The sequence below is a fragment of the Rhyacophila brunnea genome, unplaced genomic scaffold (genome assembly GCF_057557595.1).
Source record: "Rhyacophila brunnea isolate RB1 unplaced genomic scaffold, BYU_Rbru_1.0 scaffold_17, whole genome shotgun sequence".
NCBI classification, from domain to species: domain Eukaryota; kingdom Metazoa; phylum Arthropoda; class Insecta; order Trichoptera; family Rhyacophilidae; genus Rhyacophila; species Rhyacophila brunnea.
This window is the reverse complement of record NW_028232827.1, coordinates 37,763,324-37,781,960: the sequence shown is the minus strand read 5'-3', so window position 1 is coordinate 37,781,960 and position 18,637 is coordinate 37,763,324. Positions and strand designations below refer to the sequence as shown.

At 35.3% G+C, this 18,637-nt stretch overlaps 1 protein-coding gene across 1 annotated transcript in view; it reads left to right on the top strand.

The window, feature by feature from the left end:
• The window catches only part of Prp8 (pre-mRNA processing factor 8), a 43,598-nt gene extending 26,023 nt beyond the window's left edge, over positions 1 to 17,575 (top strand). Inside the window, exons 25-34 of the mRNA XM_085945009.1 lie at positions 724 to 915; positions 1,183 to 1,377; positions 1,596 to 1,767; positions 2,598 to 2,711; positions 3,467 to 3,640; positions 4,929 to 5,122; positions 5,511 to 5,726; positions 14,160 to 14,529; positions 15,307 to 15,586; positions 16,330 to 17,575. Coding sequence (XP_085801135.1) covers positions 724 to 915; positions 1,183 to 1,377; positions 1,596 to 1,767; positions 2,598 to 2,711; positions 3,467 to 3,640; positions 4,929 to 5,122; positions 5,511 to 5,726; positions 14,160 to 14,529; positions 15,307 to 15,586; positions 16,330 to 16,484 — 2,062 coding nt within the window. The 3' untranslated portion in view covers positions 16,485 to 17,575. The remainder of the gene's footprint in view (positions 1 to 723; positions 916 to 1,182; positions 1,378 to 1,595; positions 1,768 to 2,597; positions 2,712 to 3,466; positions 3,641 to 4,928; positions 5,123 to 5,510; positions 5,727 to 14,159; positions 14,530 to 15,306; positions 15,587 to 16,329) is intronic.
• Positions 17,576 to 18,637: the final 1,062 nt, after the last annotated feature.

Here is an 18,637-nt window from a genome sequence, read left to right as displayed (position 1 = left end):
GTTGTCACACTTGTTTTCTTGTTCAAACATAGTTTTATCCGTTCATTTCTAAATAAATATTGATAGATTATTTTTTTCTTTTGTTTTATTGATGTAAACTATCAATATTATTACTTATTATTGCTTTATACACCATTACACACTTTATACACAAAAAAAGTTTCAAATTTTTAAAACATGTGTAGAATTAGTTATTTAAAAAAAACTAAATCAACGATTTTTTGTCAAAAAACGCTTGGGAAATTTCGCATATGCTAGGCTAAATCAGCTGGGAGTAAAAGAGTTAATCATTAAGTCTTGGTTGGTAAAAATCTAATCAATCTATTTAAGTGTTTACTAAATGGCCATAGCCTTTAAAACATCTGAGAGGATCTACTGTATTCCTAACATTGGATTACATTCCTAGTAGTTATTTTCATAGCAACCTATTTAATTTGAATGTTTCAACCTGATTTTTATAAACTTTGAACAATAATAAACAGAAATTTTTCATCAATATTTTTTTTGTGTATCATTTGATAATTAAGCTTTATTTACAGAATTTTGAAAAGAGTGATGCTACATTTATTTAACTTGAAGTCAATTTATTCAACTCGGTTACGTATACACGTGAAATTTGTTAATCTCAATTGATATACTTATATTTGTAATATTATGTATTTTAAATATAGGGCAACACTTTAATATCCCTCTCTTAGCACAATTGCTTTTATTCTCTTGCAGAGACACTATGGACAACACGACAACACAAAAATACTGGATGGACATCCAGCTGCGTTGGGGCGATTACGATTCCCACGACGTTGAGAGATACGCACGCGCCAAGTTCCTGGACTACACCACAGACAATATGTCCATTTATCCCTCGCCTACTGGACTTCTCATTGCTATTGACCTGGCCTATAATTTACACAGGTATTAAAAACCTTTCTCTAAATGTTTAAAAATTAAACTGGTATAAAGGGATTTACGGTCTGTTGTTTAAATTAGCTGTAATTTATTAATCTTGCATTTCGGATTCATTATGGTATTTTGATATTAAATCTACCACACCAAAAATGTTCCAGATATACCATCAATTTATTGTAATAGTAAAAATTTATAGCTCGCTATGTTAAATGTAACTATAGGGATGATTGTACATATTTATCTGCAACTACTAATTGGGCTATCATCTTTCAGCGCGTACGGTAATTGGTTCCCTGGATGCAAGCCGTTGATCCAGCAGGCCATGGCCAAGATACTGAAGGCCAATCCTGCGCTGTACGTACTCCGAGAGCGGATCCGCAAAGCCCTGCAGCTGTACAGCAGTGAACCCACAGAGCCTTACCTTTCCAGTCAGAACTACGGGGAGCTGTTCTCCAATCAGATTATATGGTAAGAAAAACACTATGTACTAGTCAAAGATATTGAAGAAATCTTTCATTCTATGACAATGTACCTTTTACATATTATGTAAGTAAAGCTGAAAATGGTTTACTAAGGCTATTGATTAAATTAGTTGCAAATTATTTCTCATTGTAGATACATTTGTAGTAAGGTTACAGTTATTCTGTTGATATTATTTACTCTTAATCACTAACTATTGGTTGCAGGTTCGTAGATGACACGAATGTATACAGAGTGACGATTCACAAGACGTTTGAGGGCAATCTGACAACGAAGCCCATCAACGGAGCCATTTTCATTTTCAACCCGCGTACTGGACAACTCTTCCTCAAAATCATCCACACCTCTGTGTGGGCCGGACAGAAACGTCTCGGACAGGTAAAATATTATTTGTATTTTGCCCCTCAAGTGAGAGGCTTATGTATAACACTCTCTGATTGCTATAGGATTGCAACTTTCAGAGAAAATAGCATCTGAAGTTGAATTATTGACTTTTGGAAATGTTTAAAATTTTGTTTAGTGTACATACTTTTACCTAGAAGTTGCGGAGTTTTGCACATAATATAACTTTGTAGTGAAATGCAGTCGAACTCAGTTATTACGTTCACGGATATAGCGAGATCTCGGATGTAACGAGGAAACATTCGTTGACATTTTAGTTTATGATTTTCTTCATACATTTATTCACTTTTATAACGAGCTACTTATCAGATACACCGAGCTAAAATACGTAAAAATTTTCTTAAAACTGTTAATGTGTCGATCGTTTAAAAACATTTCGACCCTAAGTAATTAAATCCGACCGGACAAGATGCTGCCAGGATCGGATTATGTTTATGACACTAAGTTAAGTGTATAAGTACATGTAAAAAGTCCAAGGTTTGTGAAGTCAGTAGGTACCTACCAGCGTTCATTACAATGAACAGCTTTTGTAGTTAAGAATGCCATGCTTGTGTCGGGGAAAAATTGTAATTGTCTATTTTTGTTTGAATTGTGACTGCTCATTTAAAAATACCTATTCTCTGATATAATGAGTAACGCTTATAACAAGTAAATTCAGTCGGTCCCATCTGCCTCGTAATAACCAAGTTCGACTGTACTTGATTGAGAGACACTACTGGGAAATGATTGTCAACCATAATTTGAGGATATATTATAGATGTCCAGAGTAACATAGTAATTTGAAAAGGTACCACATTACATTTTAGTTGGCGAAATGGAAAACTGCTGAAGAAGTTGCTGCCCTCATTCGATCGCTGCCCGTGGAAGAACAGCCTAAACAGATTATCGTCACGAGGAAGGGAATGTTGGATCCCCTTGAGGTTAGTAACAGTTTTCATTTCACATACTGCAATAAGGCTTGAGTACGTACCGAGTCTATTTAGTAGTTTTAACTTTAAATGGCTTAATATCATCGATATGCGGCGATAATGAGGGAAGATGAATCATCAAATAATGGCTTCACGTATTACCCAAGTTTACAGATTCAGCAGAATTTGCACAGATGCAAATATTGCCAAGATATTAAAATAAACAACCATAAATATGTCGACACACATGTCATTCGATATTCCCTAGTCAGTCCTTATGCCTCAATTACATTGAGCTTCTTTACCAGCTGTTTATTGGCGAATTTAAAAGCGGGCGATTCAGCTACTGCGATTTGATGATTACACACAAAACTTTCCATTCGCTGAGAAGCCACAAGCCAGCGACTATTTTGACAGAACGTAGTTTGTTTTTTTACCGGGAGGTTGGTACTGCGCAGACGCAGCAGGCCCACACGCCGGCGTGTAGCGTGTAAAGTTGACCGGCTTTCAACTTTTCTCGGTAGAGTGTTTACAACCTGCTTATTCGATGATTACACTGGGCGACTTTATAGGCAGATTGTAAATTCGCCAATAAACAGCTCGTAAAGAAGCTCAATGTAATTGAGGCTTTACTAGATGATATTAAAGGATACTGACTAGCAGACCATAGATGATGACGTCCTATTTTGGATTTATAAAGATTTACATTCATACAAGTCCAATAATGTAAAAATGTTCCATTGTTAAAATGAAGAACGTGTTTACAGGTGCATCTGTTGGATTTCCCGAATATCGTGATCAAGGGTTCGGAGCTGCAACTTCCGTTCCAGGCATGCCTCAAAGTGGAGAAGTTCGGTGACCTTATTCTGAAGGCCACCGAGCCTCAAATGGTGCTCTTCAATCTCTACGATGACTGGCTGAAAACTATTTCGTCTTACACTGTAAGTATCCTTTCATTTCACTCTGTTTCATTTATGCCCAAATTAAATAACTCTCACTGTCAGAAGGCCAATTCTTGAATGAAGCAGTAAAAAACACCGCTTTAATGAAGCACGTAAAATTTTTAGTTTTACAGGAGAAATTGTGTGTATAAAGCTTTGAACGAAATGCATTCGTGCGAGTGAGAAAGCATTCAGCATGCTTATACCTTATATCCGTGCGTTAGAGTAAGATAGAAAGTAAACATGCCAAAACGAACCGTTTGTGAATTTCATGGAAATTAAATAACATTTTTATCCATTTTGGTAATGACTTCATATTTAATCAGTACTTACCGTTAACGTTGCATGATTAAATCATTCATTGTTGAAGTACGTAGCCAATTAATCTTTAAACAAGCTAGTTACGTCTCCAATATAACAATATTACAACACGGAATTTCCGTTGAATTTTGCAAACAAACATGTGTGTTTCTGTATTACAAAATCACAATAAATATTTAAGTGAGAATTTAAACACAAACTAATACTTTTACAAACAAATTTTTGACGTTTAATAATATGTCAAAGTCAAATGGAGAGTTACTAGCGCCTCTACCGGTAAAGCGTGTATAGTTAAATTGCATACTGTACTCGACACCACCGGTCGACTTTTAATATACTTCGTTGTAGTAGGTTTGCGCTTAGGTTGTGCAACCGGTAATACTGCTTCATTCAAGAATTGGCCTTCAGGTCTGATCGAGAAATGTCAGTTTGAATTTTTACATTCAGTTGTAAATGAAATAGAAATATTTCTAATACAGCCCGATCCAACTCTCAGTGACTTGGGTGGAAAGTTGCCTCGTTTGGTTCCATCTTTGACTCTTGTCAATGTTGACTCACCCATTAAATATTGGGAAAAGTGATAAAAATAAAGCTGTTGGCGGAACAACACATTTGAACAAGTTGTAGCAAAATTAATTATGATAATATCCATACATTGACTTGCCTATGGGGGGGGCTCCGTCTGGAAAGAATTTAACATTTTTACTCTGTATGAATTTTGTGCGTAAGGTTGTCTTTATAAGTGCAGCAGACAAATTTCAAACTGCAATTATAATAAATATTTTATGAGGTTGTTGTATGTATGTACACGGCTTTAGACTTATCTGGCTTTTCCTTTCGAATACAGAATCGATTCCGGTACGATTGGAAGTTGAGTACTCTAAGAATTCTTCGGTGGGTTCCAGATGAATAGGTTCTCATTGAATAAAATGACCACTGTTTGAATGCAGCTTGAAATAATTTTCAGGCCTTCTCCCGTCTGATTCTAATTTTGCGCGCCCTGCACGTGAATACGGAGCGCACTAAAGTACTGCTGAAACCCGACAAGACGACGGTGACGGAGCCGCATCACATCTGGCCTTCCCTCTCTGATGAGGAGTGGATAAAAGTGGAGGTGCAGCTCAAGGACCTCATCTTGGCCGATTACGGAAAGAAGAACAAGTGAGACTTGTTTTTTATTTCATTCTTATCTTATTTTAAGAATCATGTCAGTTTGTTGTACCACAATACAAACATATTATAGTCCTCAAATGCTGATATAAAACTACCAAATGGTTTAAGTGAAGAGATCGATAAGTTCGTTGTATGATATACATCTTAGATGTGACAGGAGGCTGCATGGTGGGCTTCCACATCTCCTCATTACCTTTGAAGTCAAACCATCGTCTGTCCGTTATTAGCTGTGTACCGTCATTCTGAGGCATCGTATGGTGCAAAGACTTGCTACTGTAAAGAGATACCATTAGAATGCAAACACCCAACAGGCATCATTTTGGTCCTGAAATTCTGCATTGAGTTGGTATTGATAAAATTGTTTTGTGTGTTCCAGCGTGAATGTGGCATCGCTTACGCAGTCTGAGATTCGAGACATAATCCTGGGAATGGAGATCTCGGCGCCGTCAGCCCAGCGGCAGCAGATTGCCGAGATCGAGAAGCAGAGCAAGGAGCAAAGCCAGCTGACGGCCACCACAACCCGCACCGTCAACAAACACGGAGATGAGATCATCACCAGCACCACTAGCAATTATGAATCGCAAACCTTCAGGTTCGTTAACTATTCTACTTTACTTTTTGTCAGACATTAAGGCGATGTCTTTGGCCTAAATAACACATATAATGTGACTTTTACGCCATCTATTTATATTTAAAGGCATCTACCATGAATTTCTAAAAATCTGTTACTAAAAACTTTGGTCAGTTTCAATCAGATGGCAGTGAGTTACCATAACTAATTTTAAAAGTAAATTAAAGTTGCCAATGGAATGGAATTCTAGATGAAAAAAATTGCTAGACAAAAATTCATTTACATATTATTATTTAAGAATATAATAATATATTCTAATATAACCTCTTGAGACCCGAGGGAGAACCAGCCATCAAAAAAAATATTTCTTTGATTTTATGGAAGAGAAGTATTAGTCTATTGACAAAAAATTTTTTTTTAGGTTTTTTTATTTTATAAAGTAAAATATACTATATGCACATACCAGGTCACACTGCAGATGAATATTACCTACTCTATAAACTTAGGGAAGGTAAAGAAAACAACTTGTTCATAGGAGTGGTCAATTTTAATAGAACATTACACAATAAAAATAGATAATTAAATAGAAAATAGGATAATTAAATATATTTACACTTAAAATTAGTTAAAATTATGAAATAAAACCCTAAATATGTACTTTAAAATTGCTTTGAGCTGCATCCTATACTGTGATACAGCTCAATGCAAAATTTTGTGCACACGTATATATTGCATTTTATGAAAATATACCTGGTGCGGGACTTGCATCCAGGGTATCTGCACACGGATGCTGAATGGTGGCCAACGCTGTCCAAACATACCTCAGCGATCGGTTGGGGGACAACCGTTCTCCTGCGAGCTGGTGGCTCTGTGTCTACCTGCGATGTCGACATGTTTCTTGGCCGACCTCGTGCTGGCAGTGTTAAAATGTTGGCTACCCGATCTTCATACCGAATAATAGCTTTCGCTAATCTGATTCAGTACGACAACAGTCCCATAATATCCTTTCGGGGTACATTTTCTAGTTTACAATTCCGCATATACATTAGCCAACAGTTTACCACCGCCAAGTCCACAAAGTGGTTAAAAACCCTCACAGGCCATTTGCATGTCTTCATCGCAGTCCTGTAATAAGTAATTATCCGATCGCAAAGATCAATGCCACCCATCGACATATTGTAGTGCTTTACAATGGCCGGCTGAGTGGCACTGATCTTCCTCTTTACTTCCTTCGACCATCGCATGCAGGTACCAACAGGAGTACTGCCGACCGCAGTGGAAAATAATAACACGGATTTATTTTCTTTCCACTTGACTACACAGACTTTGTCATCCTACCGAACCTTCTCATCCCAATCTCCCCTCTGCATTGCCTTATCGTTTTTTTAATTTCTTAATCACATCGCCGAGTCTATTACTTCTGACAGTTCCAGTTAAGAACATTTTGTCGTGAAGTAACGAATCGGCGAGCTTCAAACTAGTGAAAAAACGATCAGTATAGACAATGCAGGAGGATTGGGGAGAGTCCGGCAGAGTAACTTGACCACACTTGCGCCCAGACCGAACTGCTTCATATCTCCATCTGATACCGTTCCCTTCCCTACATATATGTGAAAATCTATCACTAATCCATCTCTGGCCGCGAGAACAAAATTTTTAAGGCCTACAGGATTTAGCTTGTTAAGCACAAATTGCCTGTGTCTACAGCGGCCAGTGAACGGCATCATTTGCTCATCGATGGAGTTATGAGCAGGTCTGGGCAAAGTATGGCATTTTTTTAGAACCTCACTTAAAAAGGGACTAATCTTCCAAAGTTTATCAGTGCAGCCCGTGCGGTCAGCAGTGTTATCTGCAAAATGAAAGTGATTCCGCAGTTCGAAGTACCCGTCTCTGGGCATTGCTTGATTAATGATTGGAATGCTTAGATCATAACACCAGTACATTCGAGTCTGCAGAAACCTTAATGTACCCATCATAATTTTGATGCCGGTGAATACGAATTTCGAATTCGTATTCACCGACCACAAGTCCCTTTTTTGTGCTGAATATAAATTTGTCTGCTCAGCTTTTTTTTCGAAGAGAGTGAGGTTGAAGTATTCGAAAAAGGAGCTGAGGACATTGTCAGCAACATGCCCTCTCGCCAACAAATCTTCCTCCAATTCCGGACCAGCATTCGGCATACTGAAACAATAGGAAAAAAATATTATTACATTATCCATATTTCCTCATTAATTCAAGTATTTAGCAGTAAAAATACAAATAATGATGGGCAATAATATGTCAACTCCTCATTCGAGACAATCGCTACATCATGTGTACAAGATGTAATGAATTCTTGTTTTTATGCCAAAGCATGTAATGAAAATGAATCTAGTGTATGACCGGATGGTCTATAAAACCAATAAATATATTATTAAGAAAATTGTAAACCTACCATTTTGTGAGCCAGGGAAGAACCCTGGATTGTGATGTCGAAGGTTGTAAATGTCGTCGCTGTTGTCGGACTCGTAACCGTCGCCGACTTCGCAGTCTGTCGTCCAATATTTCGTCGAGTTCATCAGTATTAAAAGATTTATCTATATGTAAACAAAAAAACATAACCTAATTACATTCATATACTCGTGTCAAACTTATCAGCTTATCACTGTAGATAACGTTTTCAATTTACGATTATGTTGTATTAAAAACACGGACACGTGTTTGAAAGCACATAAAATATTTGATTACAATCAATCATTGGTTACATTGTATAAGCATTGTGAATAATTATAATGATGATTATGAGATACATTTTCGAGACAAGTTTCAGTAATTTTGAATGAAATTAAAATTTTATTTTATTAAATTCGGTTCTACAATCATATTATGCGAATGAAAGAAATTCACTATCTATTAGATAATTTACAAAACGTACAAGATGGGCTCGATGACATTTGTCATAAACATAACCTCAAACTAACGTAAAGTATTTATAATTCTACGAAAACGATGAGTCTACGCCTAAAATAATATATATTGATGATAAATGCATGATGGTGATTGAAAATACAGTATATGTAACTCTTTTCAATAATTTTTGAATGTTTGTTTGACAATCAAAACTGCGTGACATAGTTTGTCATTTTTATGTACGATAATAATATTATTTATTATACACTGAAAAGTTTACTTACTTGACAAAAATGTTACTGATGAGTCGATTCCTTCCTGTTTTCAAACAATATACCTAATAATGGCCAAATAAAGAAGAATTGTCATAAACCCGATATTCGATCTTCGATCGAGAGCACGAATGCTACCATATGTTAAAATGCGAGATTTGTTTATTTTGTTGATTATTTTTATCATAAATAATGATAAAAAACAGTTGTAATTTAAGCAAATACTAATTGCAAATAATTCGCAGTTTCAAATTTTGAATATAGGCAGGTTTCTACGTAAATTAAGTTAATATTGTAATTTCAATTATTAAGTTATTTTTATTCATATGGCAATTTCGCCTCAAACTGATAAACTGATTTTTGTCAAAATGCAGAGAAATGTTATTTTGTCTTGTCTATGTGTGAGTTTCATTTTCAACGTCATGTTATGGTTGTGTGTGTATTTTGTATGAAGATATTTTGTTTCCAAATAATTCCACGACGGCAGCACTATACGGCCAAGCGTCGGCTAAGTGTTGTCAGCATGTTGCCAATTCGAGCAATTATTATGGTTTCGATTTCTATCGATTCGTTAATATACAAAAATACAAGATTAAATTTAAATAACTGCCGTAAAAATTAATAAATAATATTTTTAATAGAAACGCTAATCGTTTTTTGCGATAAATTGCGTCTAAACCGAGATATTTCGATTTTAATTGCATGCTCTCTAACCTCTAAATTGATGTTTTTTAAATTTAAAAAAAAAGATATAAGGATATAATAAATTCCAATTTACGTTTAGCGTTTCGCTAGGTAATAGATTTAGGTATATTTTTATCGTAATTTTGATAATAAATCTTATGTCATTCATTCTTACCACCCGATAGAAATGTACCGAATTTGACACGTATTTTTGGTATATAGAACTCCACGATACATCTTAATTTTTTATTTTATTTTTCTCATTACTTTTGAATATATATCTACCGATTAATAAACTTTTCTAGATATTTTTCGATAACAACTTTACCTAGAGACATCACCTTGAGCACAAATTGCCTGTGTCTACAGCGGCCAGTGAACGGCATCATTTGCTCGTCGATGGAGTTATGAGCAGGTCTGGGCAAAGTATGGCATTTTTTTAGAACCTCACTTAAAAAGGGACTAATCTTCCAAAGTTTATCTGTGCAGCCCGTGCGGTCAGCGGTGTTATCTGCAAAATGAAAGTGATTCCGCAGTTCGAAGTACCCGTCTCTGGGCATTGCTTGATTAATGATTGGAATGCTTAGATCATAACACCAGTACATTCGAGTCTGCGGAAACCTTAATGTACCCATCATAATTTGGATGCCGGTGAATATGAATTTCGAATTCGTATTCACCGACCACAAGTCCCTTTTTTGTGCTGAATATAAATTTGTCTGCTCAGCTATTTTTTCGAAGAGAGCGAGGTTGAAGTATTCGAAAAAGGAGCTGAGTACATTGTCAGCAACATGCCCTCTCGCCAACAAATCTTCCTCCAATTCCGGACCAGCATTCGGCATACTGAAACAATAGGAAAAAAATATTATTACATAATCCATATTTCCTCATTAATTCAAGTATTTAGCAGTAAAAATACAAATAATGATGGGTAATAATATGTTTTGATTGAAGTTTACTATTCAAACCATCAACTCCTCATTCGAGACAATCGCTACATCATGTGTACAAGATGTAATGAATTCTTGTTTTTATGCCAAAGCATGTAATGAAAATGAATCTAGTGTATGACCGGATGGTATATAAAACCAATAAATATATTATAAAATTGTAAACCTACCATTTTGTGAGCCAGGGAAGAACCCTGGATTGTGATGTCGAACGTTGTAAATGTCGAATGTAAATGTCGTCGCTGTTGTCGGACTCGTAACCGTCGCCGACTTCGCAGTCACTGTCGTCCAATATTTCGTCGAGTTCATCAGTATTAAAAGATTTATCTATATGTAAACAAAAAAACATAACCTCATTACATTCATATACTCGTGTCAAACTTATCACTGTAGATAACGTTTTCAATTTACGATTATGTTGTGTTAAAAACACGGACACGTGTTTGAAAGCACATAAAATATTTGATTATAATCAATCATTGGTTACATTGTACAGCATTGTGAATAATTATAATGATGATTATGAGATACATTTTCGAGACAAGTTTCAGTAATTTTGAATGAAATTAAAATTTTATTTTATTAAATTCGGTTCTACAATCATATTATGCGAATGAAAAAAATTCACTATCTATTAGATAATTTACAAAACGTACAAGATAGGCTTGATGACATTTGTCATAAACATAACCTCAAACTGACGTAAAGTATTTATAATTTTACGAAAACGATGAGTCTACGCCTAAAATAATATATATTGATGATAAATGCATGATGGTGATTGAAAATACAGTACCTATATGTAACTCTTTTAAATAATTTTTGAATGTTTGTTTGACAATCAAAACTGCGTGACATAAAGAAGAATTGTTATAAACCCGATATTCGATCGAAAGCACGAATGCTACCATATGTTAAAATGCGAGATTTGTTTATTTTGTTGATTATTTTTATCATAAATAATGATAAAAAACAGTTGTAATTTAAGCAAATACTAATTGCAAATAATTCGCAGTTTCAAATTTTGAATATAGGCAGGTTCCTACGTATATTAACCCTTTCCCGGCGACCGTATTCCAGTAGGATACAGCTAGTACGTAACACATGGGCGACCGTATAGCAGTCAGATACGCAAACCTTGACCTGTGGATAACGCAAGAAATATTTTTCATGCGGCATTGAGAATTTTATTAAAAAATAGCCCGATCCATCCGCCTACTTCCACCTATTTAACTTTGTCAAAAATATGTTGTTTTAATTTCATAAACATCGATCTTTCGAACCCTCTCAATCTATTGAGATTCGCCGGTATGATTGCATCAGTTCAAATCTACGCGGTATTTTTCAGCGCCTGCGCACTAGGTATACAAAATATTTTCATTCGAGTTGAGTGTGCGCCGAGTGATTTATCGTGTCAAGTTGAATATTCACCGCGATCTTTACAACACCATGTTTGCGGGAATAAAATACAACCAAAAAACCGAACCTGTGTCGTCGAAATATTTATAAATATGTACTTGAACTTGTGTTCTGGATTATGTCATTTATTTTTATTACTCATGGTCATGTCGTCATGTGTCACCCCAATTGTTTGAAAGTCATAAATCGAGCTCATTATTGAAAGTCGTAAATATGTCGTAAAGATACGTCCACACGGAATGAAAAAATATAATATATTATTATATTTTAGTTAGGACGATTGCGAGTTTTACCAATAAATTACGAACTACTATGAAGGAATATATAAAACGTATAAATAAACGTAAGTATAAAAAAAAACACACGGGTATACAGGGTATACAACATAATATAAAATGTAAATCATGGAATATTGACTCTTCAACTATATTACATATTATCTTTGTATGCAATTTAATGTTTATAAAATTTTAAAACCTCACGCAATAAATGTTTTTATAGCACTTTTACAAGCACGCAGCAGATTTTACAAAATAAATATTGTTTTTTTTATAAAACATAAAACGACAATCACTAACATAACACAATGCTCAATAAAACTGAAAAGTTTAATCTAGTAAAAATCCAAATTACACTAAAAAAAGAACATAAGGAATTATTACCATATTTCAACCACTGTGGACTCAACTTTACGCGACCCATAAAACTTGTAATAATATGCGACACAATAAAAGCTATTATTTTCAATATTTTTAACGGCATTTTTAAGTGTTTCCAACATGACTAAAATAAAATTAGTGTCAGTGATTTATTTCTTTTCATAGGCGCACAATCTCAATGACGCGTTTTTACGTCACAAACATGGCTGCGTATTTTTTCGGTACAAGGGACTATGGACGATTTTATTCAAGTATTCACAGCTAAATTCAACAATCGATTCTATTTTTTAGTGTGGCACTTCGAACCTTATGTATCTAGGCATGATAACAGTAATACCAGCTATTTTTAATTGCCGTATTTATCATAATATAGCGAAGCATAGCATTTAGAAAAATGGTACCGCAGAGAGAGCCCCTTTCATATTGAAACTGACGCGGCGGCCGGGTTAAGTAAATATTGTAATTTTAATTATAAAGTTATTTTTATTCATATGGCAATTTCGCCTCGAAGTTTTACCGCAAACTGATTCTAGCCAAAATGAAGCAGAAAAATGTTATTTTGTCTTGTCTATGTGTGAGTTTCATTTTCAACGTCATGTTATGGTTGTGTGTGTATTTTGTATGGAGATATTTTGTTTCCAAATAATTCCACGACAGCAGCACCATACGGCCAAGCGTCGGCTAAGTGTTGTCAGCATGTTGCCAATTTGAGCAATTATTATGGTTTCGATTTCTATCGATTCGTTAATATACAAAAATACAAGATTAAATTTAAATAACTGCCGTAAAAATTAATAAATAATATTTTTAATAGAAACGCTAAGCCTTTTTTGCGATAAATTGCGTCTAAACCGAGATTTTTCGATTTTAATTGCATGCTTTCTAACCTCTAAATCGATGTTTTTTAAATTTGAAAAAAAAGATATAAGGATATAATAACTTCCAATTTACGTTTAGCGTTTCGCTAGGTAATAGATTTACGTATATTTTTATCGTAATTTTGATAATAAATCTTATGTCATTCATTCTTACCACCCGATAGAAACTTTTCTAGCTATTTTTCGATAACAACTTTACCTAGAGACATCACCTTAAATTAAACCTACTACATAATATATTATGAAAGGGAAACAGAAATCGCTCATGTTTAAAATAGCTGCAATTTATTTCATATTATTGATTCATTTGTAGCGAACTTCTCTGTTATCATATCTCTTGTATCTGTCAAAAACTGCAGGCATATTTCGACACCATATTCTATAAATTATTAAATCTGCAGCTATTTCCAAGATAAACTCACGGCACTACTGGTAAGAAAGCAGTAATGCCACATGTCTCGTGCGACACCATATCACTATAAAAGTTGTACATATATTATTGTCTATGGTAACGATGCCTGTCACTGCCGTCTGTCTCAGTTGCTGCATTTGAATGGGTAACTTTTTACATGCATTTGTTACAATGCTGGAGCTGACATTAGACAAGCTGCGGCTGAATATTTTATTATTCATTATGAAATAAAAGAATATAGCATCGATATATATAACAGTTTGTTATATTTTTTTGTCTTTTTTTCCTCAGCTCGAAAACAGAATGGAGGGTTCGTGCCATATCCGCCACGAATCTCCACCTTCGCACGAATCACATCTACGTAAGTTCCGACGACATCAAGGAAACTGGCTACACCTATATTCTCCCTAAAAATCTACTCAAGAAATTCGTCACAATATCAGATCTGAGAGCTCAGATCGCCTGCTACCTGTACGGGCGCAGTCCAGCTGACAACCCTCAGGTGTGGGAGGTGAGGGCTGCTGTCTTGCCACCGCAGTGGGGCACTCATCAAGCCGTTCATCTTCCACGGGCGGCTCCTGTCCATCCGCATCTAGCAGACCTAGAACCTCTCGGCTGGATGCACACACAGCCTAATGAGCTGCCGCAGCTATCACCTCAGGTTTGAACCGTTTATATTGATGTAATCATTATATCTTTTTTGCTGCGCACATGTTATGTAGATATGTAAACAAATCTTAATGTGTTGTGTAAATATATTTGAAACAGCCCGCTCAATAAGATTTTACAAAAATATAAGATAGTAAGTCCTGAACAGTGAGTCAAAAACTGACCGTCAATAATAAAGTGTGTGTACAGTCACTACAGAATACCTGTCCGTCAACCGTCTCACCTTTGTAAAGTGACTGCTGTCATCATCGCGCGATTCTACTAACTGCCGACATTCGCGTCTTATTTAGGCAAAGTCGATGCAAACGCGATTATGACGTGGTTTGAAGCGATATAAAGCGAAACGATGCGAAGCGGCAACGTTGTCTTACGTTCCCAGTCACGTTGGCATCACATATTCATCATGGACGGACGGAAGGGTAATTTTAAATACAAAATTTTACAGAAATATGTATCTCAAAGAAGTGGATACGTTCATGGACAATTTCATCATTTATATGAAGAGTTAAGCAGTCAACCCATTTTGTTCAATGAGTATCCGCCGCGTACCGCGTCCACTTCGCGCAAACATATCAAACCAACTGATTGTATCGCTGAAGCCCCGCACCGCTCGCCGCGTGTTATCTGTCATGTAGGTCATTCTAAGTGTCGGTGACTGTTTCATATTTTCGTGACGCGGTCATAATAAATAAGCTGAGTTAGGAATTATACCATAATTATTGAACTTCTTCACTATGAATCTAATAGATGTGACCATATTCTTTTTTAGGACATAACGACTCATGCTAAAATAATGTCAGACAATCCATCGTGGGATGGTGAAAAGACAATCATCATCACTTGCTCCTTTACACCCGGCTCGTGTTCCCTCACGGCCTACAAGCTGACGCCGTCCGGCTTCGAATGGGGAAGCCGGAACACAGACAAGGGTAACAATCCCAAAGGATATCTGCCCAGCCACTACGAGAAGGTTCAGATGCTGCTCTCTGATAGATTCCTGGGCTACTTCATGGTACCCGCGCAGGGAAGCTGGAATTATAACTTCATGGGTGAGTTTTTATCACAAAATTATCATATCGTCTATGTAAGTTTAATACCCCGGAAGAACCATTTGTCAAAATGTTCAGGAGGGACAAAAAACCTTGCAATTTCGTCAATAAAAAAGATAAAAAATAAATTTATGTGCAGTTTATCGTGTCTTCCTGTTTTATATTAGAAAATATATTTTTACTATCGTATGCGTCGGTGCAAATTTATTGCCATAGGATTATTTTGTAAATCAGTTGGACCTTACGCGGTATTGCCGCAACTCTCCGCTCGTCCGCTGTATTGGATTTTGGGATATACGCGGTCTTGCTTGCTTCTTTAGTATGGATAATTCATGCGCGGTATTGATTTTAACCGAGTGCAAGTAGTCTATTGGTCAATTTCAAAATTTGAATGTATCAATCAATGCGGCTTGTGCCGTTTAACCGAGAGCGCCAAAAATACATATTTTGAACATATTGGCTCATACGCGGTATTAAACTTACATAGACAATATTTTTATTGCTGTTTCTGTAACTTGTCCTCGTAAACATCTGTTAGTGTTCATTTGTGTTCAAGTGAATATTTATTTAACTTTGTCTTCTACTCGCCATGAATGTTCGAAATGGGAACTCTAAAATATTTTTTGATGTACTAAATCCAAAATAATCTTAGTTTCTCATTGTTATTTTTGTGCGGTGTAAACGTTGATGGGAAGACTTTCTCCCTGATCGATTGCTAATCAATGAATTGTCATGTTATATAGGTGTGCGGCATGATCCTAACATGAAGTACACAGTCCAACTGGGAAACCCTAGAGAGTTCTACCACGAGGTGCACCGACCTGCCCATTTCATGAACTTCTCTTCCATGGAAGATGGCGGAATGCAGTCGGCCGACAGGGAAGATATGTTCGCCTAAACTGACATTGAGCCGTGAATTTCTTGCAAATGTTTGTGTCAGTGATTTTTAATGAGTCATTCCAGAGTGACGATTATTATTGTTCATACACAAATGCTGCAAGAGATCTGACTCCTCGTATTTTTGTAATGTGGCTGTTAATATCATTATCAAGTGACACTTTCAAGTATATTTTAGTACTTAGGAAGTATTTCTAGTGTTATTTGCATTTAAAGTTATTAATCTACAAATGGACAGTAAAAATATTTTTGTTTTTTTTTTTTTAAATGTATTATAGATACTTGAGATAAGGATTGAATTAGTGCAAGTGCGCCAGTTACCAAGTTTAGTAAATTGGCTTCAAACTTACAAACTTAAGTATGCCATTGTAAATTTTTTATATAAGATTCTGTAAAATAATATGATGTCTTGCTTGCAAATGATCCATTACAATAAAAAATGTTGATATTTTTTTAATATTTATTATTGTTTTAAGTGTTTGAAGGGATACTAGTCAGGCAAAAACATTAAAACTAGATACATTGCTATGAAAATAATGACTTCATTGTATCCACGTGGAAGTTCATGGTGTGCAATCCAATGTTTTTACGATACAAAGCAATTGCATGTTTGGTTGTTGGTGATATGAAAATTGTTCCTAACTCATTTTTCAATTGTACTACTTTAATCCTTATCTCCTGAATTTATGTGCACAAATATGCTATGATTCGAATATAAAGATTATATAATACTTTATAGAATAGTCGGCCTTTGTGCCAAGCCAGTTGGCTAAAATATAGATGCCCAATAAACTATGTCATTATGTGACTCCTATTTTGGCCATCTGGACAAGAATGGATGAGCGCATTAATGTATCTTAGAGCTGATTTCCTCGATGTAGTGATTATATTTTACTGTATATTAATCATAGCATGTTTTGCAATTTAATTTTGTTGACATGTTAATAATACGGTAAGTATGAATAATGATTGAAATGTGACTTTGTAAGTACAATTTAGGTAGGTAATATTTTTTTAATGTACAATTTTTCTTAAAATTAAGTAGATATGTAAATATTTTTTAATAGAAAACAATAAAAACGATTTAAAATATTTGTTTTATTTTATTGAGTAAAAAAAAACTTGCAAAAAGTTGCTTAAATTATTTTTAAGGAATAATCAACACATTCAATGAGCAAAATGGTACATGTTAAAAAGACTAGTGCACAGGTAAAGCAACTTGCAACGAACCGCTGTAATTATATACCGAATCGTTTTAATACGAATGCGCTGTGATGTGACCACATGACAGTGACAGCTTTCGCGCCTGATCGTCAGCCATCCATTGAATTTTTTTGTCTTTAGAACGTCCTGTGTTTCTTGAGTAAAGCTTATGCTACAGAATTTACATTTGGTTTTGAACTGATACATAATGCATGGTCAACCAACAACCCTTATTTTCAGGATTTTGCCCCAATTATATCGATATTTCTGTCACTCTTTAAGCTAGTTTAAGTATTACACCCATGGTGGCCGCGCGGCTTAAGCGTTGGAATATCAGGTTCAGGTCTCAGGTTCGAATTCTGGGTCTGGCAAGCACACATATTGTTTTTCAATTTGTGTTTGAGTCAGGATATGGACCTAATAGGTTGAGCAAGTGGCTGACATCCATTTCTCGTAAAAAACAAAATCTGTTAATACAAACCTCTACTCTGTGGAGGCCCATAATATGATCCTATTAGGATCGGACTTGGTCAAATAATAAATAATAATAAGTATTCACGGGAGGTTCGTTTTTCTACTTGAAATTTTAATAAACGGCTTAATAAATCATTAGCAATACAGGGGACCTCGACTTTCGCACATAATTGGTTCCTGAAAGTGTGTGCGAATGTTAAATGTTCGAAAGTAGAGGGAAGTAAAAAAAAATTTTAATTGTGTGTATTTTTAAATATTTATTTATCAAGTTAATATAAGATGTTTAAAAGACATGTTTAAGTGGGGTTTGCGGGTGTTTCCCTTAAAAAGTTATCAAGAGTTAACTGTTTGCCACTCTTCTTTTCCTTATTTTAAATGGTAAATTATTAACTTTACAATATTGCTTAACTGCTGGCACGAAATGTAAAGTGAACCAATCTTTAAATATTAAAGCAGTAACCCAGGCTTTTTTATTTG